General features: G+C 40.7%; 4 protein-coding genes across 4 annotated transcripts; 3 read left to right on the top strand and 1 right to left on the bottom strand.

The window, feature by feature from the left end:
* On the top strand, positions 1-8,648 carry lipea (lipase, hormone-sensitive a). Its single transcript, XM_083900028.1, has 12 exons — positions 1-37; positions 1,379-1,445; positions 2,304-2,542; positions 3,287-3,571; positions 3,824-3,914; positions 4,518-4,663; positions 4,764-4,949; positions 5,043-5,195; positions 5,290-5,434; positions 5,978-6,205; positions 6,998-7,389; positions 7,859-8,648. The coding sequence occupies exons 2-12, from the start codon at positions 1,442-1,444 to the stop codon at positions 8,099-8,101; spliced, it is 2,112 nt and encodes a 703-aa protein (XP_083756154.1). The 5' UTR covers positions 1-37; positions 1,379-1,441; the 3' UTR covers positions 8,102-8,648.
* Positions 8,649-10,716: 2,068 nt separating this feature from the next.
* Positions 10,717-19,088, top strand: LOC310936074 (putative ATP-dependent RNA helicase ddx6). Its single transcript, XM_083900107.1, has 12 exons — positions 10,717-11,583; positions 11,667-11,771; positions 12,211-12,340; positions 12,626-12,772; positions 13,005-13,099; positions 13,202-13,324; positions 14,043-14,171; positions 14,277-14,393; positions 14,882-14,945; positions 15,030-15,131; positions 15,237-15,484; positions 15,567-19,088. Exons 1-11 carry the CDS (start codon positions 11,359-11,361, stop codon positions 15,449-15,451), a joined length of 1,452 nt encoding a protein of 483 aa, XP_083756233.1. The 5' UTR covers positions 10,717-11,358; the 3' UTR covers positions 15,452-15,484; positions 15,567-19,088.
* A 1,456-nt stretch (positions 19,089-20,544) lies between these two features.
* On the top strand, positions 20,545-24,430 carry tomm40l (translocase of outer mitochondrial membrane 40 homolog, like). Its single transcript, XM_083900026.1, has 9 exons — positions 20,545-20,761; positions 21,157-21,224; positions 21,835-21,927; positions 22,016-22,117; positions 22,441-22,546; positions 22,883-23,005; positions 23,482-23,558; positions 23,680-23,782; positions 24,036-24,430. The coding sequence occupies exons 1-9, from the start codon at positions 20,551-20,553 to the stop codon at positions 24,173-24,175; spliced, it is 1,023 nt and encodes a 340-aa protein (XP_083756152.1). The 5' UTR covers positions 20,545-20,550; the 3' UTR covers positions 24,176-24,430.
* An 856-nt stretch (positions 24,431-25,286) lies between these two features.
* Positions 25,287-26,992, bottom strand: LOC310935817 (uncharacterized protein; the record flags this gene model as incomplete). Its single annotated transcript, XM_083899777.1, has 4 exons — positions 26,855-26,992; positions 26,707-26,760; positions 25,959-26,109; positions 25,287-25,866 (listed from the first exon to the last, which is right to left on the bottom strand). Exons 2-4 carry the CDS (start codon positions 26,744-26,746, stop codon positions 25,287-25,289), a joined length of 771 nt encoding a protein of 256 aa, XP_083755903.1. The 5' UTR covers positions 26,747-26,760; positions 26,855-26,992.
* Between the last annotated feature and the right edge of the window lie 269 nt (positions 26,993-27,261).

Genomic DNA, 27,261 nt, shown 5'->3' with positions numbered 1-27,261 from the left:
GGCAGATACCGACAGAGGAAGACGAAGATGCGGGCCGGTGAGTTAGTTTTGACAATCCTGGTTAAAACACCGTTTAAATGAACATATGGACGTAGACATGTAGCCGCGGTCTTGTTTGCGGTTGTAACGCAGCGCAGACGGTTTCGTGGCGAACGTGAAACCGTTGTGACGGACGTTTAAAAACAGGAAGCAACAGGGCGTTTGTCGGTAAAGTCTTCAAACTTGGTGTCACCGGTGAAGTTGACACCGTCCCGGCTCGCGGTTAGCCACCGCTTAGCACGTTAATAAGGATTTAATGGGGACATGCTAGTAACGAGCTAACGCCGCGAGCTAACGTCGGATACTGACACTGATGTGATGTAAAGTGATAGTGACTGTGTGACAGTGACAGGTCGACGTCACCCGTTTGCGTTCCATCACTTTAATCTTTTAAAAGGGGGCTTTTATTTTGTTAAATTGAGCGAGGCACAAGAACAAATCCAAGGGGAGCGAGAAAAATAAACAAAGGATTAATGTAAAATAATGGAAACCACAATGTTTTGATGGGAGGAAGAAGAAGCTAAGGGAAGAAGGTAGTGACACAGTAATACTGATGCGAATGGTCGTAAAACGGAATAAATAATAATGAACTCGAAAAGATGGGAAGAACTTAACCATGATTCAATCCAGAAGAATGCATAAATGCAATGTTATCTAAATCCATGGTTCTCAAACTGTGGTATGTGTACTACCAATGGTACATGAGCTCCCTCTGGTGGTAGTTTAAATACTGTTCTGTTGTATATACCATAAATTAAAATAAATTAATTAATAATAACAGTCACCTAATCTCTTGCTCCATCTCTATGTGATATTGATATCGAAATCAGGGAACTGAAATCACACCCGGACCGGCGGGAGGTCTTTAAAAGAATCAATAAATCAAAAACCAGTCAATAACAATGCTCTAACATGGTATTTTTGCGCAATCAAGCAGTGTAGCAACATGTCTGTGGTTAACAATTAAACAGTACTTTGTCTACAACTGATTTAATGCTAAACAAATACGACAGCATTGCTCACGGTAAAAGTAGCAGTGTTTGCAGCCGTCTTGGATTTACACATTTTTTTCCAAGTTAAAAAGGGCTTTCCTATTGAAGACGCACTTCCATAACCACCATAACCATGAGTTTGCAGAGAAGATTTATAATGCAATACTTGCATGTTCACATGTAACAGACTGTAGTCCTGTTATGACTCATCTTTCAAGACTCTGACCCCTGTTATCTGTTTTATATTTCTGTTGTTATTGAGTTTCAGTTTTAGTGTGGATAATTCTGTCTGGAGTTTCTGATGAAACTGTAAAATTAATAAATGTTTTGCTTGCTTCATGTTGCAGTTTAACATATAATCTAGGCTCCTGCCGTGTCTGTGGAGACATACACACCATACTGAGGCCTCGATGGGTGAGTTTGCGTCTCTTCATGTCTAAAAACGATTAAGTTAAGTTTAAGTGGACATTTTCTTCTTACTTTGATCCATTTAACAAAGAAATCATTAAAACAAAAATTGTTCTGACATAATTATAATTTCATGGTTTGGGGAAACCGCATTAACCGCAACCATGATCAAGAGATTATGAATATAATCACTAGTTCAAACCTATAAAACACATCAAGTCACTGGGCTGGCCTGTTGAGATACTGTTAATAGAAACTAAAACTAGAAAGTATGTGTCTGGACTGTGATAAAGGTTTCACTTTCACTGCTGTTGAGTCGACATATAGGAGATTTTCTATGTTAAATACCAGTTGAGCCAAACATTCCACGTGTTATGAAAAGACATTTAAACAAAGTTTCCAGATTTTTTCGGCTTCTTAAATGTGAATATTTTTATTGTTTCTTTCCTCCATATAACTACGAATAAATTGGGTTTGTGAACATAACAAGACATGCAGTATGAGAGTATGTTCTTGGACAGATAAAAAAAATCCTCTTTGAAAGTATTCAATATTTTCAACTCATCTAATAATTGATTTGTCATGAGTTAAAGGCACACACCAGAAACAGAGCTTCAAAGTTGTTGTCTTGAGGCTGTCCTGGAATTTTCACTCTTGACCAAACAGATAAGAGTAATCGCACAACACAATGAGCTGTGTCGCAGTCGACTGTATGTTTACTGAGGGTGATGGTATGGTTTTTCTTTAGGAAATGCATCACATGTCTGCTGTGTCAGGAACTACAGAGGCAGGTATAAAACAGCCTGAAAGAAAACACACAAGCTTTTTTACATGTTTGCTCTTTGTTTTTGTTTTACCCTGCAGCCTCAGATATGGATTACAAGGTTGTCTTCGCAGCCTTGGAGAGCGTGTGCGAAGACAACATCTCCGCTCTGTGCGGGGACTCTTACAACGCTGTTGCTGAGCGCCTGGTTACGTGTCTGCGACAGATTCAGGGACATGGTCGGGCTCTGGAGCCTGTGGTCGCCATGCTCACTGCCATTTACCACCAATACGACTTTGACGCACAAACGCCGGGGAATGGATACCGCACTCTGGTCACGGTATGACGACTTATGTCTTTTTCTTGAACTGACAGCTGGACTGGATTGTATTATATCGCCCTAAATAGACATGGCTCATTGAATTTAGGTCCTGGGAAGTCCTCAAAAAGTCCTTGAATTTATTGTCAACCAAGGTGCGGGAACCCTGTTTTAATGGTCAGAAATGACCAGTGGTTCTGTAGCCTGGCCAATACCAGACCACATCTCAATATCATTGAGATAAGTTTCCTATCTACATAGAGAAGGCACAAAACAAACAATCTTTTCCTTTGTTGTACTGAAGGTTTTCCGTAAACACAGCATTGTTTCTTCATCAACAACTTACAATGTATACTTATGCAAATAGAGCTTTACTTAAAGGTCACATAGAGTAGTCCTGTTGCACATATATGTTAGTTATGGAGGTCTACTTACATACATTAAGTTGTTTTTATGGTCAAAAATCTCCTAGTTGCTGTAAACGAGCCGATATAAATCCTCTTGTTGTTTATCTCTGTTGTTAATATTAAGCCATGTTTCCACTGAGTGGAACGGTTTAGTTTGGTACAGTGCAGTCCTAGTCTATACTCATAGACTGCCCTAGTATGACATCACGCTACATATCTCACTGACAGGGCTAACGGGCACAGCTCACAGCCTGCTTACCAAGTAGTGAAAGCAGAGCATTTGTTTCCTGACTTCCTGTAAGACTGAATGTCGCTTGAAAAGTCATGTTCTGTCTTTTCTTGTCACCTTTTTTGTCAGGTTCTGCACGCCTGTATTGTGCACATCATTCACAAGGGCCGTTACATTGCTGCTAACTACAACAGTGCCTTCTTCAGGGCCGAACACAACGCGTCTGAGTTGGAGGCGTACGCCAGTGCCCTCTGCCAGCTGCGTGCCTTGCTTCACCTCGCCAAGCAGCTGCTCAAAGACAACGAGCTCGGTCAGTTGTTGTCCCCGAACGATGGAGACCTGAGCCACAGGTTTGTGCAGGAGTACAGCTCCATGCACAAAGCCTGTTTCTACGGACGCTGTCTGGGTTTTCAGGTGAGAATAAATGCTTGTTATATATAGATGAAAGAGAAACAGTTTTAGAAGATAAAAGAAAACAGACATTATACTTGGCATATAAATGTATTCATGGTAATTTTAGAGGAACTAAACATTACTACTGAACCAGTATTTGGTAGCTCTTCTGAAAATTGTGACGTTTGCAGCCTGATCAGGTCGCAAGTTCCAATATTTTTTTTACGTTGGTATGGATAGTATATAACATACTGTATATTTGTCTTTCCGCAGTATTCTCCTTCTCTGCGTCCGTTCCTGCAGAGTGTTGTCATCAGCATGGTTTCATATGGAGAGAGGTTTGGTAAACAGCAGTCTGGGTTTGGTGAGTCTCGTTTCTCTCTCTTTTTTTAGCTTTTGATGTCGACTGTTGTGTCTCAGTCTGCAGCTTTTAAAAATACAGAAGCTGTCAATAATTGGGTTAGGGTGAGGATTGAGAAAGTGACATTTGTGCAAAACATATTTTTGTACAGCGTTGTCATTGACTAACAATGCCTAGCCAGAGTTTTATTTTTATTTTATTGATCTAACAGGGACAGTGTACATTAATTAATATCTATTAAAAACAATAAAGATGAAAAAATGAATGATCAAACTATAACTGAATGTAATAAGACAAAACAACACTAAGACAACACGTGAGGACACAACACAATAATGACAAACTGAGTTAAGCAAGATAAAACAGCAGGTGGCAGCATTTACATTTGCAGCCATCTTCTTCTCTACTCAAATGGAATGTGGTCAGCTCGGTGGTGATGACCCCAAGTTCTAGAGTGGATGTTGGGTTCCCATTGCTCCTAATTCTAGGAGGAGTGGGCTTTTCCTAATTCCAGGAAGGCTGCAAACCCTGAATTCAATCAAAGATGTGGTTTCAACAGTATGATCTTTTTAAAAATAATATTCTAATAATCTTGCTTCACTTCAGGTGCGGCAGCACTTTCTCTCCTCACATCAGGGAAGTACGTCATTGATCCAGAGTTGCGGGGAATTGAGTTTGAACGCATTACCCAGAATCTGGATCTGCCGTTCTGGAAGTCCTTCTGGAACCTCACAGAGTCCGGCCTTATAACAGTAGGCACGGTCAAATACTCTGCCACCCATGCCGTTATTACACAAAGTGCCTCCTCACTATTCTCACTTCTCATTCTCCTGTGTTTATTTCTCTGTCCAGGGCTTCAGCAGAATAACTTCCAACCCGGTTCAGCTGAACTTCACCATGACTGTGCCTCCTGAGACTTTACAACTTCCTCTGGCCTCAGATCCAACTCTGACAACCACTGTGTCCCCTCCAGTCGCTCTCTGGGGCCCTGGACCCGTGCACATGCGCCTGATCTCCTACGAGCTTCGAGAAGGACAGGTAAGGAGCTGCAGCTCTGAAAGAGGAGAGGGGGTAAATAAATAATTTCACCTAAATTCTTAAGTGGCTTTGTTGTTGTTTATGTGTTGACAGGACAGTGAGGAGCTGCTGGCTTTGTCCAGATCTGACCCTCCTCCCCTCTCCGTCACTCATATGCCCTGGGTACAAAAGTTGCCTCGCTCTCCGTGGCTGCTCATCCACTTCCACGGAGGAGGTTTCGTCGCTCAGACGTCCAAATCACATGAGGTACACCACAGGGAGCGGTTTGAAAGAAGCGCCGCAATGAGAAGCCGCTGGTTTGCTCTTCATCATACAGCTTTTGTCGTTGTCTTTCTCTCAGAGTTATCTTCGTAACTGGTCCAAGGAGTTGAACGTCCCCGTCCTCTCCGTCGACTACTCTCTGTCGCCCGAGGCGCCTTTTCCCCGAGCCCTCGAGGAGTGTTTCTACGCCTACTGCTGGGCCCTGAACAACTGCCACCTGCTGGGTAAGAGGAGCACTACATCACATAGTCATAAACACTCTCAGCTGGTTATAAGGACAGGTAGATCAACATAATATATGTTATTGTAAAGTAGGAAATGTAAGATCTACCTTTGTACAGACCCTGTCATATATTACTAATGACTTGACCTTTAAGAGTCATTTTGAGGGGTTTTGTGTGTTTGAACACATTTCTTGTTGATTTTTAAGAACAAAAAAAGAAAAAGGTTGTGTAGGAATAGTCATGTTCTTGCTTTTGTTCTTTCTGTTTTCAGGTTTTTCATTCAGGGGAATTTCTCGAGCAGCATAACAGTATCACATACACTCTTTGCTTTTGTGTGCATGAAGACATCTCTTGAAACAATTCTGTATTTGTGTGTCCAGTTGTTGAGTCCCTAATGCCAGCAACTTCAAACGTGTCTTGTCTTTATTGTTCAAAATGGTTTGATTAGATTGATCGACATGACACAAACAAGGCAGCAGAATTAAAATGTCTGACAAACAGTATTTTAAACTATATTGTCATTATTGTGTGTGTGTCGCTTAGGCTCCACAGCAGAGCGGGTTTGTCTAGCTGGTGACAGCGCTGGAGGAAACCTCTGCATCACTGTGTCCATGAAGGCCATTTCCATGGGCGTTCGAGTCCCTGATGGCATCATGGCTGCCTACCCTGCCATCTTACTCACCACTGATGCCTCGCCCTCGCGACTGCTCACGCTCATTGACCCGTTGTTGCCTCTAGGTGTTCTTGCAAAGTGTCTCAATGCCTATGCAGGTATGTGGGTGTGGAAGTGTGTGTGTGTGTGTGTGTGCTCACAGCATCATATCTCATGCCTCATTTAACACAGGAGCACATTCTGGCGCCATTGCACCAGAAAACAGATCATATCAAAAATGATTTGGATATAAACAAGGTCATGAAGGAGGAAAAGAAATATGTAAATGAATAGCAACCAACTATTAGGCAGAAACAAACCAATAGAGTATTTGTATTAACCCATCGTCTAACTTAAGTCTGTGTTTGCTGCTTTATCTCACTGTTAGACAGCCCTTTTAGCTTTAATTTGAGCTCTCAGAGATATGGAAGCTGCTGGTCTGCTTCTTCCTCATTTGGTTAGTTTGTATCACTGTAAAGTAAATCTGAACAAAAGATTTCAAACACTGAACAAAATAACACATTTAACTTAGCGATGGAAGCAGCAGTGGATCAACAACTTTTGTCTGCCGTGATTTTAAATGACTGATTTTCTCTATGGACTTTGGTCTGTTGAGAAAGTGACTCAAACTTTATCTTAATCTTAGTGTTGGGCACGTTAACGCATCAACGTTAACGCGTGACGTGTTTCCATGATATCTGACAGGAAAAAGACGCATGTGACGTCATGTTTATGTGACTCCGGATTGTTAAAATGAGTCTCTAAAGTAACGCTAAACTTTAAAAACAGAGGCACACATACGCAGTACACAGGTATGCTGGTTATTTGTAGCACTGCTCTTTTCATTTAATAAACAGCCTGCTCCAGTTCCACTATAGGCGCGCTAACAACGCCTCGTGTTTCCGTCCCAGGTGCAGAATCAAATGCGGTGCAGCCTTCAGTGACAAACAACAGTCTGAGCTCTTTGAGCAGAGACACGGCCGTGCTGCTCAGCGATCTCACCCAGGGAGCCTCCAACTGGATCCAGTCCTTTCTGGACCCCATGCTGACCTCAGGTGGAATGCACTCCATGTCGTCACTGCAGAGACGGCAGCAGAGCAACGAAACCAGGAGGACATTGACTCAAACCTCCAAGCCAAACGCCGTGTGTCATGTGGATTACCCACAAGGCTTTGAGCCCTTACGCTCTGAGTGTCTGGCCTTTATCCGCCCGACCTCCTCTCCCATCATCAGGAACCCATTTGTGTCGCCGGTGCTGGCTCCGAACAACCTGCTGCAAGGTCTCCCGCCTGTGCACATCGTGGTAAGAGAGCGAGAGACAGTTTACTCACTTATTCTGTGTTTTTAAAGGCTTAATTTCTGATAGGGCTGCAACAATTAATCACTCAATTGATCGTCAACTATTCTGATAATCAAATTGTTTTTTAAATAATTAAAAAACAATTTTCCATCTTCTTAAACGTGAATATTTTCTGGTTCCTTTGCTCCATGTAACAAGACATTTGAGAACATCATAATTTCCACATTTGATAAACGCTGATCAACAGTTTCTAACTTTTAACAGACCAAACAAGTAATCAATTCACTGAGAAAATAATGGTAAGTGGATAGAGGAAGAAGATCTAAGAGTGTAATGGGTGTGTCACTGGTGCCCTAATAATATTTTAACACTTTGCTTGCCAAGCCTGTCAAGCAAAGTGTTTGATAGTTATGCGATTAACAGACAGATTTACAGATTGACAATGTGTCCTGGTTCCACTCTGTTTCCTCAGGCCTCTGCTCTGGACGCTTTGCTGGACGACTCTGTGACGTTTGCCAAGAAGCTGCAAGACATGGGTCAGCCTGTGAGTCTGACGGTTGTGGAGGACCTGCCTCACGGCTTCCTCAACCTGTCGCCGATCGCCAAGGAGACGGAGGTCGCCTTGGAAACCTGCGTGTCGCGAATAAGGGAGGTTTTTGAGCAAGAAAGACCGATGCCTGCTCTTCACAAAAGGCCAAAGAATGAAGTCACTTAAGTAAGAGAACCAAAGCATGTGTGATTTTTGTGGATGAAGAAGAGGAAGTGACGTGTGGTTGAGCGTTGTTGTGCAATAAGTTAAAGGAAAGTTCAGGGAGGATTATGGGGATGAACCAGAACACTGTAAAACAAACAGGAAAAAGCTTATCGAGGCTCTGCACTTGAAACCTGTACCGCACAACATATTCTGTTCAAAAGAAACACTAATAACTTTAACTTTCTACCACTAATAATACAATTATTAGTTACTACATGTATTTTTCTACTAAGATTTATATGATAAAGATGCAGATTTACACGGCAAAACTAAACACAGAACAGTGTGGTTGTAATTTTTTAAAACTATGTCATTGTTAATTTAAAGTATTTCTGTATTTCCATCGTGTTGGATGAAGATTTACTTGTATAGGGAACACATTTCTGATGCATTATCATTATTAATGTTATTATTTTATAATTTAGATTCACTGAATTACCAGCTTGTCACATGTTTACAGCTCATGGAAAAAACAAGACTCATGTAATGACCGACAGTGTGTGGATGTGACGCGTTATGTTGTAAATTAATTTACATTTCCTCATGATAAATATTTACCACCATTTATTTAAAGTCTGTATTAAATCAGAAATGCAAACATAACCAGTGTTGTTGTACTGATGTTATCTGCTCTGCTGTGTGTAGCCTCCTGATAAACCACATGATATGTTAAAAATATATTGATTTTAAATTTACTTAAAAGCTACACTTCTTTTAAAATAGCATGCATTTCCTTAGTGGTTTTGTCTTGTTGCTTCTATGGAGCAATTACTCTTAATAAAAAGTAAATTAGCTTTTTATTATATATTATATAATTAGCCTCTAATAGCTCATCTGATTACAAAAAGCCATTTCCCTCAGACTTTGAAGTTTATAAGACATCCTCAAATGTTTCCATAATGGTAAAAAAAAAAAAACAATAGCATAGAAGATATTTATAAATACAAACTGTTATTTTCACCTTAAAATGCATTTTAAACGGTCTTTTGACCTCGAGACAGCGCAACCCTGGTTATAGCTCACAATAAGTCTCAATTCTGTACTTTTTGTGTCTTCGAATAAAAGCTTATTTTCTTTTATTGCACTCTATTATATTCAGTTTTATTAAATGTTTTTATTTTGAAAATATCCTCTTGGAGCAGTACTCAAACCTACCGGCAGGGTGTAGCAGTGTGACGGATCCTTACGTGGTGATAAACAGGAGAAACAGGGCGAGGAAGAGAAGACGAAGAAGAAGGAGGCGACCATGTTGATTGAAAGGCAGAGGAAACACAATAGAAGCGATTTATCTCAAATAAAACTCGGTAATTAAACGACTTGCGGAGAAAGCAGCCGATCAGCCGCGGACCGGATAATTCATGTAAAATAGTAGACAAACAAAGGTAAGTCTGCGGCGAATCGGAATCGTGCAGTTTCCGCTAAAAACATCAAAGTTGTTGTGAGCAGGCTAGCTGACGTTTGTGCTAATTTAGCCTCGAGGCTAGTCCATCCTGTCAATCGCGCTACACAGCATTGTATTAGCGATACAAACCTCACGCAAAACTAACAGCAGCGTCATCTAACAATATCGTAATTGGAACATTTCAGTATAAAGAGTACTGTCTCATAACTTGAAATTGTCTAAAAGACAAATAGGACTGTTTAAATGATTTAGCTGCTAACTAGCTTAAAGCTAAATCTGGCTGAGCTGTAGTGTAGGTTTGAAGTGGCTTATTATGTTGTGTAATGTCACTTCAAACGTAGTTGTTTTGATTAAAAGAACGTTCCCATAGTGTTTTAATACAAGGAACCTCTGCAAAGAAGCGAACAGAGACACTCGCATGGTGGATACACGCTCAACGACCACTTTATTAGGTACACAAAACACCTAATTACGTGCGTAATTGATTTGACAGGTTTTTTTCTGACTAGTCTGACCATTCTTTTCAGGTTCCTGCCATTTTTATGCATTTTCTTTTTTTCGTAATCACAAAAAGGAGAATCTCCTTGTGTGCGCGTGAAATGTTTAGTTGATTATTAATTCCCAAAAATATTTTCAAAGTAAATTAGATTTCCTTCCCTTTTTTTAACCTCAGTTGGTTGTTTGATTAAATACTTGTCTAAACGTGCAGTTGGACAGGTGTATCTTTTATCTGCCGCTTGGTAAAAAAAACCCTAAACTGTTAAGTAAATAGTCTTTTAGTGTTGTGGATTGCTGCAGCCCCAGGAGGTATAATTATAACATTTCTGACTGGCCCATTGAAAAATCAACAGAAAATGACTTGGTGATGCTTCCGCTTTGTATGCTTCTTTGTTAAATTATTTTTCTTGGGTTTATTTCAGGTGAAAAGTCTAAGGAGGCAGCAGGGAGTTGATCGCGGTCAAACTTGCACACTTCACAATCCGACCCTGAAGGTTTGTGGTGTTGAGGGAGAGAGGGTCGAACATTTGGAGCAGTAAGGAAACACACAGCGACGACTCAACGGGGGTGAAAAGCTATTTTTTTGGCTTTGGACTAGATAATTGGACTAGAAACAAAAACCCCTGTGTGACTTGCATTTTCAGGGTTTTTTTTGTTTTCACACGTGGAGCGACGTCAACTCACACAGTGGAAATAAACGCAGAGCATTACAGACTCTATGATTTTTGACTATTTTTGGGGGCAAAGACTTGGACATCCTTTTTTTCAACGACAGGGAATATTGAGCAACTCTGATGGACTCAAAAGTGGAAACAGGAAACATTGTCCCATTAAGAAACAGAAGTTTATCAATTGAACTAAGATTATATTGAAGAAGATAATTCCCCCAAGTTCAGATTGCCTTAGTTGTTCTATTTCAGGACTTTAATCGCTTTTGATACTTGTTCACGTATAATTTTTCTATATTGTGAGCAAGTATATTCATGCATATGAAAGCAAATTTCTCTTCATTTTGAAGAGCTTTTGTGTAAAAACTTCTTTTTTTCTCCTTGATGTTCTCGTACGTCAGTCTCTCTGTTGTTTGAAGGGGACCGAACTGCACGTACATGTGTATATGTAAATACTATTAAGTTGACTTCTGTTGTAAAAAATTTGGACTTTCAAAAAACGAAAGAAAAGAACAGAGAATATTGTTTTGTTAATGCTTTATTGAATTTTTTTTTTTTACTTTTGAAGAGAATTTTTAAAAGAAAAACCTAAGAGGCAAAAATCTAATAACTTTTGAAGAAAAAAAAAATACAAGGACATCACGGAAAAAATGGCAACTGCCAGAACAGAAAGCGTTGGCACAGTCATGATGGGACTGAACAAGCAGAACGGCCAGCTCAGAGGACAGACCAAACCCGCTTCAGTCCAGCCAGCACCTATGACTCAAGGAAAAGCTCTGGGTTTACCCCAGAAAGACGGAGGAGGCATCAAGTTTGGAGATGATTGGAAACAGAGCCTGAAGCTCCCTCCTAAAGATACCAGGGTCAAAACCTCAGTGAGTCAAACGGCAGTCTCTAAACACACACTGGCTTTAAGTCATTTTCTGCTTTGATTCTAAACTTTCTGTGTCCACTGCAGGATGTGACGTCCACTAAGGGAAATGAATTTGAAGATTACTGTCTCAAACGAGAACTTCTGATGGGCATCTTTGAGATGGGCTGGGAGAAACCATCACCTATTCAGGTAAATTAACCCAATTTGTATTTAGTACATCGACACATTTGAATGCAGCTTTTGGGGGAAATTAGCTTCTCGGGCTGCAAAAGGAGTTAAAACTGAGACTGGAAGGATGGATAACTGACGAAAAATTAAGTTTTGCTGTATTTTTGTGTGCCAGAATCAAACGAGTACCAGCTCTGATTTGTATGAATAGAGTAGAAGCTTGTACGTCACTCTAGAGATTATCTAATGTGTAAGTAAGCTTCTGTTAGAAAACAGCAGGAGAAGCTCCTAAGGGTTCACAGTGAGTCATACCTGGTACGATAAAACCTGGCACCAGGTTCCTCTGGAGATTCTCCTGCTCTTGTCTGATCGAAAATCTCTCGACTTTAAACCTTATTTCATATCTGAAAATGGCTTATGAGAGCGTTGCATTGTAATTGATGAGAGTCTTGTGTTGCAGGAGGAGAGCATTCCCATCGCCCTGTCGGGACGGGATATTCTGGCCCGGGCTAAAAATGGAACGGGAAAAAGTGGAGCCTATCTTATCCCACTGCTGGAGAGAATAGACCTGAAGAAGGACCACATACAGGGTGAGGCTCTGTCTGTAGGTTTTAGGTGGATCGATGGATGGATGTACTTAGACTATTGAGATGTCAACATGTGGAGTGAAGCAGTTGAAAAGATTGAGTATGGTGCTAAAGCAATGTCCAAGAGTAACGGCACCACTTATAACTCTTAAATATAAGAAATGGAACAAAACCTGAGATAATAACAAAAGTATACAAGATATAGATTGATAATAAATATTCTTATTTCTGCCAAAACTGCAATTTTCTTACCTGTACTTTGTTACTTATTGTTGTGTGAATCCTCAGCCATGGTCATGGTGCCCACTCGTGAGCTGGCCCTGCAGGTGAGTCAGATCTCCATCCAGATCAGCAAACACCTGGGAGGAGTCAAAGTCATGGCCACCACCGGGGGCACCAACCTGCGAGATGACATCATGCGCCTGGACGAGACTGGTAAGAACCTCTCAAATGCACATAACGGTTATTTCCAAACAGTGGGTTAGGACCCATATATGGGTCGTGGGGTTAATTAAACTTGACACACTTGAAGTCCAGCAATTAAGTTTATCCAGCTTTAAAATAACTTATTTAAAAAAAGAAAAACTATAATATAATTCTTTGAAATAATAGTTTTTGTGATCCTGTGGTGCTCGGTATAAAAGCAGTTTTCTGTCTCCTGCATCAGTACATGTGGTCATTGCCACCCCGGGCAGGATCCTGGACTTGATAAAGAAGGGAGTGGCAAAGGTGGACAGAGTCCAGATGATGGTGATGGATGAGGTAAACATTTAATTCATACAGGAAATGACATAAATCTTGATTCCGTGCCTGTGTGTTGTGTCTCTGCCAGTGTGTCCTTCATGTCAAACTGTGTCTCCTCAGGCGGATAAGCTGCTGTCTCAGGACTTTGTGGTGCTCATCGAGGATATCATTAGCTTTCTGGCCAAGAACAGGCAGATCCTGCTCTACTCTGCAACCTTCCCCATCAGCGTACAGAAGTTCATGGTGAGTCGTTGTTGTTGGCTCGTTGTTCGCGCTCGTGGCTCGGGGCCACTTGGCACCGCTCGACTCTTGACTGCTGACCAAGCTGTTCTTGTGCTGTGCCCAGATCTGTGTTTGTCTGTTATATAAACGTTTCCACCCACATCCGCTAATTATAACAGGATTTGAATGTGTGGAAAACCTCTGCCGTCTTTTAATAATCTTTTTAGTGTCGGAGAAAAATTTTAGATTTTCACACTTATTTGATCCAAGTGAATTGTTAGACTTTAAAGTTATTAAAAATGGCTTTTCTGACTTTGTCTGCCCTGAGACACTTGGGGGTAGGTCCCCTGAAGGAGCCACACACACAAACACTCACACACACTGACTTGTATGCTTTAGTGGGGACCAAAGTCTGCAAAAGTCGCTGTATGTCAGTGTTTGTACAGAATGGTAATGTAAACATTGTGGTATTAAATAAAAATAATAAATGTAGGGAAATGACATTTTAACGATATACTTTACTCAGTGAAGCAGTAATGATGTGCAATAATTATTAACAGTATGAAAGGGGGAACGGAAAATATAGTGTGTTGAGTAATTATTCCAGCCCTAGTCCACATTATCACCAGGTGACTATTTATGGCTTAAGTCAGCTCACAAATGTGTTCACTACTGTCTAACATTTATGCTTGTATTTTTTCTTAAATGACTGACGTGTTTGTTTGTTTTGTTGTTGTAGGCCAAGCACCTTCAGAAACCCTACGAGATAAACCTGATGGAGGAGCTGACACTGAAGGGCATTACTCAGTTCTACGCCTACGTCACTGAGAGGCAGAAAGTCCACTGCCTCAACACTCTCTTCTCCAGGGTACATGACTAACTCACTCTGTGATTCAGCTGCACAGCACAAAAACCATGACTTAAAGGTGAATGGATTGGTTCATGACGATGTCTTTGTTTCCTTCTCTCACAGCTTCAGATCAACCAGTCCATCATCTTCTGTAACTCCACTCAGCGCGTGGAGCTGTTGGCCAAGAAGATCACTCAGCTGGGCTACTCCTGCTTCTACATCCATGCCAAGATGATGCAGGTGAGACACAGCTGACATTAAACTACTGTTCATTGTACTTTTTCTTTTCTTTTATTGGTTGTGTTATGTTGCTGAATGGGTAATCATCTCATTTTATGTTCCTTTGCTTGTACCTGGAGAAAAGATAACTATCAGCAAACGGCACAGTCGAATGCAATCTGATTTGATTAAGTTTCTAAAGTCCCTATGTAAACACAGAACATGAATATTTACCCGTTCTCTTCTTGAAAAGAGGAGATTTCTTCACCAAGCTGTGAGTGGTCATCAAGAATAGAAAAGCACTAAATAAATACATTGGTTGTTGTTTCCCAAACCAGGAAAGGATATTGTTATATGGAGCAAATGAACCTCAAAATATTCACATTTAAAGGGTAAAAATAATCAGAAAACACTCGAGTAATTGATTATCATAGTAGCAGTCCTAATTATTGTACAGTACGTGGTTTCAATGTTAGTTCAGAGCATTTCATGTCTCATCTGTTTTGCAGGAATACAGAAACCGCGTGTTCCATGACTTCAGAAATGGACTGTGCAGAAACCTCGTCTGCACAGGTGAGTCTCTCTTCGTACACGGCAAGGTTTACCGACGCAGCGCTAACGTTTTAACGTACTGACGACATGTGTTTGTTCCCGCAGATCTCTTCACCAGAGGTATAGACATCCAGGCCGTCAACGTCGTCATCAACTTCGACTTCCCTAAGAACGCAGAGACTTACCTTCATCGTATTGGAAGATCAGGTGTGTAGTTTTATTCTTCAGCGAAGCATAGAATCTGAACTTGAATTACTTAAAAAAAAAAAAATCTATCTGTATTTGTGTTGATCATTTTCTCTGGCTCTTCAGGGAGGTTTGGTCACCTGGGCTTGGCCATCAACCTGATCACGTCAGAAGATCGCTTCAACCTGAAGACCATCGAGGAGCAGCTGGTCACCGACATCAAGCCCATTCCCAGCAGCATCGACAAGAGCCTCTACGTGGCCGAGTTTCACTCGGGCAGCGGCGACTGTGACGTGGAGGAGGTGGAGGAAAAATCAGGAAACCAACAGGACAGCACCTAAAGAAAAAAGAAATGAAACAAAAAAACCCACAAGGTCAGAGGTCATTTTCAGATCATTTTTCACTGCAGGAAAAACGCCGGCGTCTTTCTAAATCGAACGTTTTTCTTCCCTCCAGGACTTTTCGGACACATTGGGCTTTTGCACAGACTTCGGCGCTTGCACACATACAGTCTTCAGGCGACTCCTCAGTTTCTCCTGCGTTTTCAGAGCCTGACACATGGATGTAAAGGCTGCTTTTATTTAGAAGTTTTTCCTCAGAAAGCTGCCGCTTTTTTTTTTTTTTCCTAATAACATTTGTTTTGCACCAAACTCACGTTTCAGACGGGAATCTTTTCGTTCAGCAGCCATGCAGACGAACATCAGAGCCGCTTTGAACCGCCTGTTTTTAAACGATAACAACGGTGCGTCTCCACCGGCCGTGGCTCTGTCCGCTCACACTGCTGTTGTCACTTAAGTGCCTTAACTCACTCCCACGTTCACTCGTCCCTTCATCGTCTGCTGTTTCCTCGCCACGCAGCAGAGCGCGAGCACAAATGAGGTGAACTAAAAAAAGATTATTATTATTATTTTAACATCGCGTTATGCAAAAAGGGGGAAAAAGATAACACGCACTTAAATTCTCACGCAGGGAAGTGTGTGCGAAAACACGACTCAAACTTTACTGAATGTTTATTTTTTAATGTGAACGTTGCAATAAAAAAAAGGGCAGCTTTATTTAAATACTGCGTGACTGTTTTTTCCCTTTTCACGACGATTAATAAACGACATGACGAGCCCTCACCCTGATTTTCATGGACATGCAAACACACACACAGTGTGGGAAGTCACTGGTGAATTCTTACATTTAAAACTAAATCACATGACAAATCCTTTGGGCCGCTGTCGCTGGAAGACGATCCGTTTTGGTTCGAAACGCCTCTGATGGCAAATCCTGTCTTTTCTAAGCTCTCAAAAAAGCCGTGTTTGAGTCGTTAAGATTCCCGTGGTTGTGTAAAACTTTGGTGCAAAACAATTGTATGTTTTAATTTTATTTTTGTGAAAATCTAAGGTTTAATAATCAAACGTCTGAGGTTCGTTTTAAAGCCCCCCTCCCATCCCGACATAAATGGAAGTTGGTGAATGTATAAAGTTGCCAATGTTAAAGAGTCGTTTTGAGGCAAAGCTCAGACGCATTTTTGACCAAGTTTTTGCTCTTTTTCTGCTGCTGCTGCGTCAGAAACTCCACTTAAATTAAACTAGACTAGACATTGACTAGATTTGCGTTCAATTGGGTAACGACTTCTATTAAAGCTAATGCGGCAGCAGCAATATTATTTTTTGTTGTATTTTTATAATTTTTATTTATCCCCCCCAGCAACAATGTGAGAATTCTCTTATTTTAAGGAGTGGGCTCTGTTTTTGAAAGCAAAATTGTAGCATCTTTGAACAGGCAGCTGTGACTTTTTTTTCTTTCTGTCCTCCCCTTACAGGGCGTCAGACAAAAACAAAGGAATTGATTTTGCTTTTTAAGATTCATTTTTTCACAGTTTTGGCTGTGAGGCTTCAGCACTGGGAGGTTTTGTTTTTGCAGAAGCCGACACGGTGAATCTTTCCTCTTCTCTCCGGTACTTAAAGCAAAAGATAATATAAAGGTTTGCTTTGACCTTTTTCTGCCCCAAAGTTCACACACGCATGCTTTGTGTTTTAAGTGCTGGATAGACTGGTCTGTTCATGTGCAGGCGAGGGTTTTCTGGACAGCACTGTGATCCTGTTCCATGTGCTGTGATTTGTTTTCTGCAGCAGCTCGATCCAGATCCAGTTGCCCCCCCCCCCCCTTTTTATACGAGGTGTTATACGAATCATTTTTGAGGAAACAGACAGAAAGGTAAATGATTCATCGTTTACACTAGTCGTTTACAGCTGTTCAGAAAAATCTATACGTATATAAGAAAAAAAGGAAAAAAAAATACTTTGCTTCATGGGTGGAGGAGGTAGAATTTATTTTGTTTCCCCCTTTTTTTAAATAGATTTTCAGGATTTACACTGAAGCAAAACCAAAAAAGTGAGCGTGTGAGGGTGTTTTAGGTGTGTGTGGATGTCACTGTCTTTGTCAGAATCGTTGCGTTTATGTTCAAATCCACGTCTGGACTCGCGTCTAGAAGTGGTTTCTTGTTTGTGTGACAGTGAATTGATGATGAAAGTGTGTGTGTGTGTGTGTGTGGCCTAAACATCAGTATGCGTGTTTACTTTTGTCTGATCTGTTTTTTCTTTTGTGTCTTCTTCCAGAAGTTTAACTCTGTGGCAGGGCTGCAACTAAATAACTATCCTCATAATCGACTATTTTCTCCATTTTAATCGAGTACTTGTTTGGGCCGTAAAATGACAGGAAATTGAAAAAAAGGTGCCTCGTCTTTCCCAAACCTTACACGTGTTGCGCACAAACCAAAATTAATCTGAAAAATATCCACATTTAAGCTGAAAAATCAGGGAATTATGAAAAATAGATTAATTTAGCAGTCAAACAATCTCTGCAGCCCTACTGTGTGGACATGAGTTTCATTTCTAGGTTTACATGTTTCACTCTTCTTGTCGATGTTTTTGTTTTTCTGATCACTTTTTTTTTTCAAACTCTCCTTTGTTACCAAACGACCTGGATTCCCTCTAATTACATTTTGGGTGGAGTCTTATTATACTTTTGTTGACTTTAAACTGGAATTGGCTCCAAAGATGCTTCAACCCTTCACAACAACTGGATGTGAATAAATGATCTCACTCGGTCACCAGAAACATCAAACGTTTTTGTGTGAAGTTGACATTTTGTCCGTGGTAACAAAGGAGTGTGATGAGCTGTTATGAATGAGTGATTTTTTTTATTTTTTTGTCCGTTTGTGTGTATGTGTGCACTCAGACGTGTCAGGTCTGTAGTGCCGATGTGGGGTGGGAGGGTTATTTGTCAGAAAATAAGTTAAAAATTAATAAAAAAAAAAAAAGAGGAGAAAATCAAGGGGGGAAAGGTTGAGGAGTTTGGGTAAATAAAAGGAAAAAATTGGCTTCTCTGCTTCGGCCTTTGCAAAATTCTCAATTGGTAAAAAAACAAAACTCAACATCGCTTTAACGGGTGAGTTGCCCCCCTAACGTTCCCACTTTCTGTGCGTAACTGAATTAAATTGGATGTATTATTACTGTGCTGCACTAATGTGAACTCACCCGCGCTTCAAGGCGGCGATTTGGGCCGAATTTATTCGACAAAACTCAGCGGGATTCGTTAAAGTAAGCTGAGAATTGACCTACTGTCGACATCGACTGTGAATTGGCGCCGAAATGTTTTGTTTTGAATGTAGCTCAGGATTACAGCAGTATTTCTCTACAACAGGGACAGATGAACTATTGGCATGAAAAGAAATGGTTCCATTTCATCCCTCACTAAAAAAAAAAACTGCTTTATTTAAAAAAAAAAAAAAAACTTAAGTTGTAATTTCCCTTCTCTTGTTTGTAGGTTATGGTGCTTTGTCGAAACACGACAAACTAGAAATGACTTTTGGAATTATTTTTTCCTCATGGCCTTGTGTCGCTCGACACAAGAATTGGCAAAAAAAAGGTTTTCCACATGAAAATGTGTTAACTTCTCTGTCTAATACTGTTGTAACAAAGAAATACTTGCTGCGGCTATAAAATTCAATAAATTGATCAGAAACCTACATCATCTGCTGGTGTTTTATTATTCTGCTGTTTCATTTTACACCAAGGTTTTATGTTTTGTGTTAATTTTTAAGTCTGTTATTTCATACATTTTCAGAATCTCAAAGTGCACACACACAAACGACACTAGCTAAGACACAAATCTACACAAACCAAGCGATATACTGTTAATATTTATTAAAATACATGAAATTTAAACACAAATCCAACAAACCTTTTGACCTTGAACATTTCTTTAACATTTCACTCCAAAGACGGCGCAACCAACGGTCGCCCATCTTCTCCACCAATCGCTGAGCTCGGAACATTAAGTCCCGCCTCTTAACACCTGACCTCGCGTCTCTTAACCAATAGTGCTTCAGTTAGGAAAATACTTCTCCGCCTCTCAAATGACTGACGGGTGTGTCTGCGAATCATAATTGAAGATTATGTCCCGCTATCCATTCACAGCGCGTTTCGATCGAAGTGTGGGCGGGTCTTACTCGTCATCGCGACTTCTTCGGTGCAACAGCGATTAACTTCCGGCTGCATCGTCCTCTGGATATTACAACGTGAGTAGCAACGTTAGCCCCGTGCTGACAAAACCTGTGTTTTCACGGGAAATGTAGAGATATGTTAGTTTATTTTACAACCGCTTTTTACCAGGGGATGTTTATGGTGGTTGTCCTACGGCAGCAGCGACTGTTTTGTTTAAATTAAATGAGCCGCAGATGGAAACGATAGCCGAAAGTAGCCAGGAGCTAGCTTAGCTAACGTTGTCACGTTAGCTTTCATTCATAACCTGAAGTACGTTTATATAAGAAGCTGTTTTATAGCAAGTGTTTGTTCTTACATATTCTGTCATACGGTGACGTTTTTATTTCAAAATAACTTTAACCGGTGTGTGTATTTTTACCCGCTGCTTTATCTTCATATGAATGTACATTGTGTGAGTGAAAGGTTAAAGGGACATTACACCTATTTTTCATAAGAACCACGTTAATAGTTCAATATTTCCCCTCCTGTCGCCTCTAGCAGGTTTATACTGTGAACTGTAAGCTCCAAATGAAGCAGTGAACACTGTTTAAAGAATTTAATGTGAATTTAAGTAATAGATTTGGACGTTTATTGTAGGGATGCACAATATTATCGGTATGATATTGGTATCGGCAGCTTTAAAATTCTTGTTCTAACAAAAAATAAACATAGGGAAATTGTTTGGCCCCTCGATTCCTTTTCACGCCAAGAAAAGGCACAAACTATCACCACTCGATTCATAATATATATTTTGACATGAACAAATATGGTTGTGCAAATTTATTAGCAACCCCCCAAAAAAATCTCCCACCACCTACTGGTCTGTCTAGGTATGAGGCGCAGCCCTGGTTATAAGACACTCACTCTCTTTTTTTATTCGCTAATTTCTTCCCTTTCCTCTCAGAATGGGCAGTGTTTTGGCTGCCAGCTCCCCCAACCCTCCACCACCAGCCACTGGTGGCGCTGCTGCCCCCGGGTTGACGGTGCCGCCAGGCTTCGGGATGCCTCCAGTTTCCTCAGTGATTCCCCCAACTGATGCTGCGTCGGGTCAACAGGAGACGGAGAACCCTCTGCCAAACCCGGGAGCGTTTGATGAGTGTCATCGCAAATGCAAAGGTAAACAACAACAATTGGTCAAATCACAAATTTCATGCTCGTACATTTCTTTTCTTAAGTGTATAAATAGGGCTCGATTACTGGGCATTTTGCTGATTATCTGTGCCAGCGTTTTATTTAACGCTCACTGTCATTAAGTAATTACAGTTTATGCTGCTGTGTTTCTGTTGCCGTCTCTTTTTTTATTTTTAGTCATTAATCCGATTGTCTGTGCTGTTAGCTTTTTGTAATTGTGTGACTGTTTTCTGTCTTCCCAAAAACCTAGCCAATTACTATAGGCCCTATAAACACAACAGCAGTTGTACTTAAACAAGATGTAACAATACCCACATGTATTGTCCTTGTCAAATATACCACTAAATAATAAATGAATGCATCTTTGTTTTTGTCTGCAGAGGTTTTCCCTATGCAGATGGAGGGCGTCAGGCTCGTTGTCAACAAAGGCCTTAGCAACCACTTCCAGGTCAGTCATGTTCTTACGAGATTTTGTGTGTAAGTGATGAAAATATCTCTTCTAGTTTTGTCACCTCACAGGAAAACATGTTGCTAATCACCATGCCAATTTCAAATTCTTAGTTAGATAAGTGCAAATTCACAGATACGCTTTAGTGGAGACCGAAGCAGGTGAACCAGAATATTTACGTAAACGGCTCAGATGTCAAACTACTGGTTTAACTGAAGTTAGGGGGGAAACAATTCAGTACTCCCCTTATCCATATGAGGCGTGTATGTCTGTCACTATTACTAAATAATTAAACAGTAAATTATGAAACTCTTCAGTAAATAAAAGAAGATGCCAGAAGATGCTAATGATATTTTTACAACATCTATTTATTTAAATATTCAGTACATAAATAACACACACATACATTAAAAAATTCACATTTTGCCAAACTGCATATTTATTAGATTACCCTTAACCTTTCAAAAATGATTTTAACTTCAAGAATATGCAGCAAAATTTGCAGTGCTGTATCCAAAAGTATTCAAAGACATGTATCAGTATACATGTATCAGTAGAATCTCTGTTATCTGCTTCACTGGGTCTTAAAATGTTTTGACTTTGGTTTCAGGTGAATCACAATGTGCTGCTGAGCACCATGGGAGATTCTACGTACAGGTTTGGTGCCACGTACGTTGGATCAAAGCAGACGGGTCCAGCAGAGGTGAGCTGCCGTGACGTCCCATCAGTCAAACGGCATTTATTATTCAATCTTAGCACTGATATGTGAATGAATGGTTTGTTTTGGTCAGTTATTTCCAGTCATGGTCGGGGACATGGACAACAGCGGCAGCCTCAACGCCCAGATCATCCACCAGATCTCCAAACGAATACGATCCAAATTAGCCTTTCAGGTCATTACAGGTTTTTCCTTATCCAACTTTTTTCTTCTTCTTCTTCTCTCTCCTTCTCGGCTGTCCTCATGTCCTCCTTCTCAACATCCATGAACCTTCTCTGTGGTCTTCCTCTTTTCCTCCTGCTCTTTGTCCAATATAACCACTTAACTATAAAAACATAAATAACCACAGAGACACATAACACATTTTATAGTTGTGTTATTTTCATTTAGTCATTAGTCTAAGCCAAGCTCGACTCGTTCTGGCTCCAATTTAATAATTAATAAAACTAATATGACACGATTTCTATTCACGTTTGTCGTACTTTCTCTCGTCCACAGACGCAACAAAACAAGTTTGTTAACTGGCAGGGTGACGCCGAGTTCAGAGGAGAAGATTTCACTGCAACTGTTACACTCGGAAACCCAGACGTCCTCGTCGGCTCTGGTACGTCATCAGTGAGTGACGCTGCAAACGTGTTGTTATTGGTGCTTAAAATGTCCGTAAACACTGAAAAATGGTGATTGTTGTTTCCCAAACCTCAAAAAGATGATGATGTTCTCAAATGTAACTGAAAAATCAATGATCAAAAAAGTTTATTTACTAACCAATCAATCAAGGATTAATCGTTGCAGCCCTAATATTTCTAATGCTACCTCGGGTTAGAGATACAAATTAAAAAAAATGTATCTAAATTAATTGATATTGATTTGAATTTTGTGAAACCAAACCCAAAGCATGAATCTGTACATGAGCGCCCCCTGCTTGTCTTGTTGTGCACAGGCATTGTTGTAACACACTACCTCCAGTCCATCACGCCTGCTCTGGCTCTGGGAGGAGAGCTGGTTTATCACCACAGGCCAGGAGAGGAGGGAACGGTCATGTCCTTCGTCGGCAGATACACAGGTGAGATTCAGGAAATAGAGGTCTGGACACCACATGACTCGTTATGTTTACACCGCCAAATTGGCACAAAGCAATGTATTGCAGAGCTTGATAGACTGAATATAACTGCCTCTTATACTGCCCCCTGCTGCTTTTTATGAGTATTGAATGAAGCCAATATTCCAACAAACTTTCTCTCTTCCTACTCTGGAGAACGCCAACACATCGCAATAAAATAAACAAGATATTTAAGTTTGTAGGCTTTGATGTGGTACCTGATATGAAGTGGTCTTCACAGAGGAGGAATATGGATCCCCATCTCTTTGAGGACGTTTTCTAACCCTGACGTTCAAAGAGACATTATTGCCTGTTATACACAGTATGGTTTTGCTATTGTGTGACGTCAGCTACCAGAGCTCTGTTATCAGTCCATGGTTAGGATTCATTGGGCTGTATTTTTTTGTTTATTTTAATCATCTGAACCACCTCCTTCACAGGTAATAACTACATCGCCACTTTGACGCTCGGTTCAGCTGGAGCTCATGCTTCTTATTATCACAAAGCCAATGATCAGGTAACTACTACTTCGTCTCCTCCTTACGTACATGGTGGAGTCTTGTCCTGCTGCTCTGCTGTCCTGTCCAGTGTTTCCTGTTTCACCCTCGCATGTAAATGTCCTCTGTGTTCGTCAACAGCTGCAGGTCGGAGTGGAGTTGGAGGCCAGCTCTCGTATGCAAGACACCAGCGTGTCATTCGGTTACCAGCTAGACATGCCTAAGGCCAATTTACTGTTTAAAGGTAAGATGTGCTTATTTGATCATCCTGAACTGATCTGTACAAACATTTATGGATTTTACTGGCTGTTATAACTGCATGGTCACTTTGTTTTCCAGCTGTTTTATAAATGCTCAATTATATGTTGTTATTTAGTTAAATCCTTTACTTTTAGTATTTAATTTTCTTAAACTTTTACCACCATTTCCAGTAGACGGATATATTTGCTGCTTATTTCTTTTATATCACAATGTTTCTCCGTCTCTCTCTCTCTCAGGCTCAATAGACAGTAACTGGGTCGTTGGTGCAACATTAGAAAAGAAGTTACTTCCTCTGCCGCTCTCTCTGGTTCTGTGCACGTTCCTCAACCACACCAAGAACAAGTTCCAGTGCGGCTTCGGCGCCACCATCGGTTAGACTGAATGTTTGATTTTTACAGGACGGACAGACGGCGTCACGCTGCTGTTCAACCTTCACGCCATCCTCGACCTCTTCAAAGCAAGTCAAGCTTTGTCGTGTTTAGAACTTATCCCAGATCAAGTTTCATGAGAAACATGCCGAATAGAAACACTGAAAGGTTAAAAAAATAAATCTGACGACTTTAATCGTGTAATCCGTCGTGTGGTCAGAAGTTAGTGGTTGTCAGGAATTCTCTCGACACAAACCAGTAGAACCCTAACTTTGTTTTTGTCACTGAATTCAGTGCCTGTCGTGTTTTGTTTTGATTTTATTTGTCTCTTCTTCTTTTTTTTTACTGTAAAGTCTCGATGTGCAGTGAACGAAATCATTGTTTACACGCTGTGAGGAAAAACGACTGCAACGTCACGACTCATGTTCACAATCCATCCCTTGCTTTGTTGCCTTTTTTACGTTACGTACATTAGGAACAGTATATATATACGACCTGTATTTATATATATAAATATATATACATCTTGAAAACTGATTAAAAAATACAATTTCCTAAAAAAAAAAAGAAACTGCACGTCTTGACTCATTCATCAGTTGGTGTCAACTCCAATTTGATTTGCAAAGTTTGTTATTTTCTGATTTCTTTGCTCTATATAACAAAGAAATCATTAAAACTGAATCCTTTTGGTTTTGGACATAAGACAAAGAACATTATCGTTCCCAGGTTTGTTAAACACTGATCAACATTCTCTGACATTTTACAGACCTAGAAATTAATGGTGAGAATATTTTTTGCAGCCCTTATACTACAAATGCAAGGATGAGATTATTTGTGTGTATTAATGCTGCAACTATTATTCACTGATAATTTTCATGATTGACTATTTTATCAATTAATACGGGGTTTTTTTACCCTAAAACAAAAATCTAGTTTACTGTCACAGTAGAGAAAAGAAACTCTAGCTAAAATGATCTGCTGTTCACACACATGAAGACACAAAACTGGGATCTTGATTTGTTAGGTTTTATTGAACAAAATAAGCAGGAGTTTGAAGGTCGGCTGGAGATGGAAATAAATATTAGTCGTGTGGAGAATCTGGAAGTAGCAGTGGCCTGTTTACTGGGTCAACTTGGAGAAGGTCTCCCACAAAGCAGCGAGCTGAGCCTGCACGTCCTGAGCGCTGGCGTCCAGCTTGGCCTTCAGCTCCTCTCCGTATGGAGCCAGCTTCTGCTGGAGCTCCTGGGCTTTCTGGTTCACCTGGCTGTCAAAGCTCTGGGCCATGGGCACCATGGCGTTCTGAAACTCCTCCACGCTCTGCTCCATCTTCTGCCTCATCTCCTCAGTGTAGGGAATCATCTGGGCCTGCAGCTCTTCGGCGCTCTTGTCCAGCTGTGCCTTCAGCTCCTGGCTCTTCTGCAGCAGGACGGCCTTCAGCGTCTCCGGGTCCATGGCGTCAACGTAGGGGGTGGCGTCCTTCTTCAGGTTCTCCACCTGCATCTGGAGGTTAGCCACCACTTGCTGAGCGTAGGGCTGCACATTCTCACTCACAGCGACCAGGTCTTTCTCCAGGCGGGCTTTCAGGACCTCGATCTCGCTGTTGAACTGAGCCATGAAGTCCTGAGACAGAGGGCCCACCTGAGAACGAAGAGCGACCACATACTGGTTCACCATGTCAGAGCTGTGAGCGATCCTGGTACTGTAAGAAAAGGAAAAAAAACACGTCACAATTACACAAAGTATCTTTGTATGTTTTTGGAGCAAACTTCTTCATCAGACTGAGTCTCTTACTTGACTTCCTGTCCCAGCTCGGACTGTCTGATCTGCTTCAGTGAGTCCTCAGCTGTGAAAGTTGCTTTGGCGACGTAGTCCCAGAAAGCATCTTTGACCACCTCCAGGTTGCTCTTGGGTGCATCCTGCCACAGGATGTTGGCATTGCAACCTGAGAATGAAATAATGAGGCAGAAGTTAGAGCCGAGTTCAATGTTAAAAAAAAGAAAATGAAGCTTTAAAGCTGTAGTAAGTAACTTATAAATTTTACATTGCTAGTCAAATGACTTCACACAGCTCTAAATAACTGTATTTGATTGTAGCGCTGTGCTGCCCAGCGACAGTACCATGCTGCACACAGGAAGTCATTGTTTGCTTTTTGCCAAGACAGATGGAGGCAACAGCAATATTATGCGAGTTAAGACCACTGCCAACAGGAGTATGAATGAAAGCCTTCTTGTCAGTTATCACTGAGGGGAAACATGGACTTTTCAAGGTAAAGTTAGCAATTAAACCTTCCGTATTGATCATGCATTGTGTTTAGCCCTCAGGGATTGAACATGGTGTAAAATGCTAAATGACTAAACACTCAACTGTAGAACAACTCTGCATCATGGGCTGACAGACAGAAATAGTCGGGCTGGATTATTGAAACACAGGTAGAATAATATAATAATGGAATAAAAATATCACAAAAAGTTATGTACTGCAGCTTTAAAGTTTGTAAATTTGATTAAGGTTTGGTTTTGATTAATGTAAATTCACTCACCAGAGAAAACAGCAAGAGCGAGAACCACAAGTACCTTCATGATTGAGTTTGTCTCTGCGGGACGAAGACAAAGATTCATGATTAATAAAAAATAAATATACTTTTCATACATGAAATTTGAAAGAATTGAATAATGTGATGTTTTTACCTTTCAGGGGCAGCTTGTCTCTTCGTCTCTGATGACTGTTGTGGTGCAGACGGACGCTCAGACACAGGTTTTATAGCAGCGTTGGAGGGTAAAGTCCTGCTTCAACTGTCGCGCTGGACGACTTCTTGTCACTGCTGTCATTCCACGTCAGGCTGTGAGTCAGTGCTCGCTCATCATTTGCACATTATTTATGCTCACACTGCATCACGTACAACACGAGTACGACAGAAACATCCATTAAAGATCGTGGAGTTAACAAAATTAATATCAAATATTTCACATTTGCTGGATAGATAGACTTTATTTATTGTGTTGTTACTGTTGTAAATATGATTGTCAGTCAGTCATGAACATTATTCTCAAATTTTGTCTCTCCTGTTCAGATGCCTACATTACCCACAATGCAA

Source organism: Microchirus variegatus, assembly GCF_963457635.1.
Source record: "Microchirus variegatus genome assembly, chromosome: 13".
NCBI classification, from domain to species: domain Eukaryota; kingdom Metazoa; phylum Chordata; class Actinopteri; order Pleuronectiformes; family Soleidae; genus Microchirus; species Microchirus variegatus.
This window is presented reverse-complemented; position numbering and strand designations above follow the sequence as displayed.

Coding starts and splice junctions, on each gene's coding strand:
- lipea (XM_083900028.1), top strand. Junction 2,543..3,286: donor GATACCGCACTCTGGTCACG/GTATGACGACTT, acceptor CTTTTTTGTCAG/GTTCTGCACGCCTGTATTGT. Junction 3,572..3,823: donor GACGCTGTCTGGGTTTTCAG/GTGAGAATAAAT, acceptor GTCTTTCCGCAG/TATTCTCCTTCTCTGCGTCC.
- LOC310936074 (XM_083900107.1), top strand. CDS start 11,359: ATGGCAACTGCCAGAACAGAAAGCGTTGGCACAGTCATGATGGGACTG. Junction 11,584..11,666: donor ATACCAGGGTCAAAACCTCA/GTGAGTCAAACG, acceptor TGTCCACTGCAG/GATGTGACGTCCACTAAGGG. Junction 12,341..12,625: donor GAAGAAGGACCACATACAGG/GTGAGGCTCTGT, acceptor GTGAATCCTCAG/CCATGGTCATGGTGCCCACT.
- tomm40l (XM_083900026.1), top strand. CDS start 20,551: ATGGGCAGTGTTTTGGCTGCCAGCTCCCCCAACCCTCCACCACCAGCC. Junction 21,225..21,834: donor GCCTTAGCAACCACTTCCAG/GTCAGTCATGTT, acceptor CTTTGGTTTCAG/GTGAATCACAATGTGCTGCT. Junction 21,928..22,015: donor AGCAGACGGGTCCAGCAGAG/GTGAGCTGCCGT, acceptor TGTTTTGGTCAG/TTATTTCCAGTCATGGTCGG.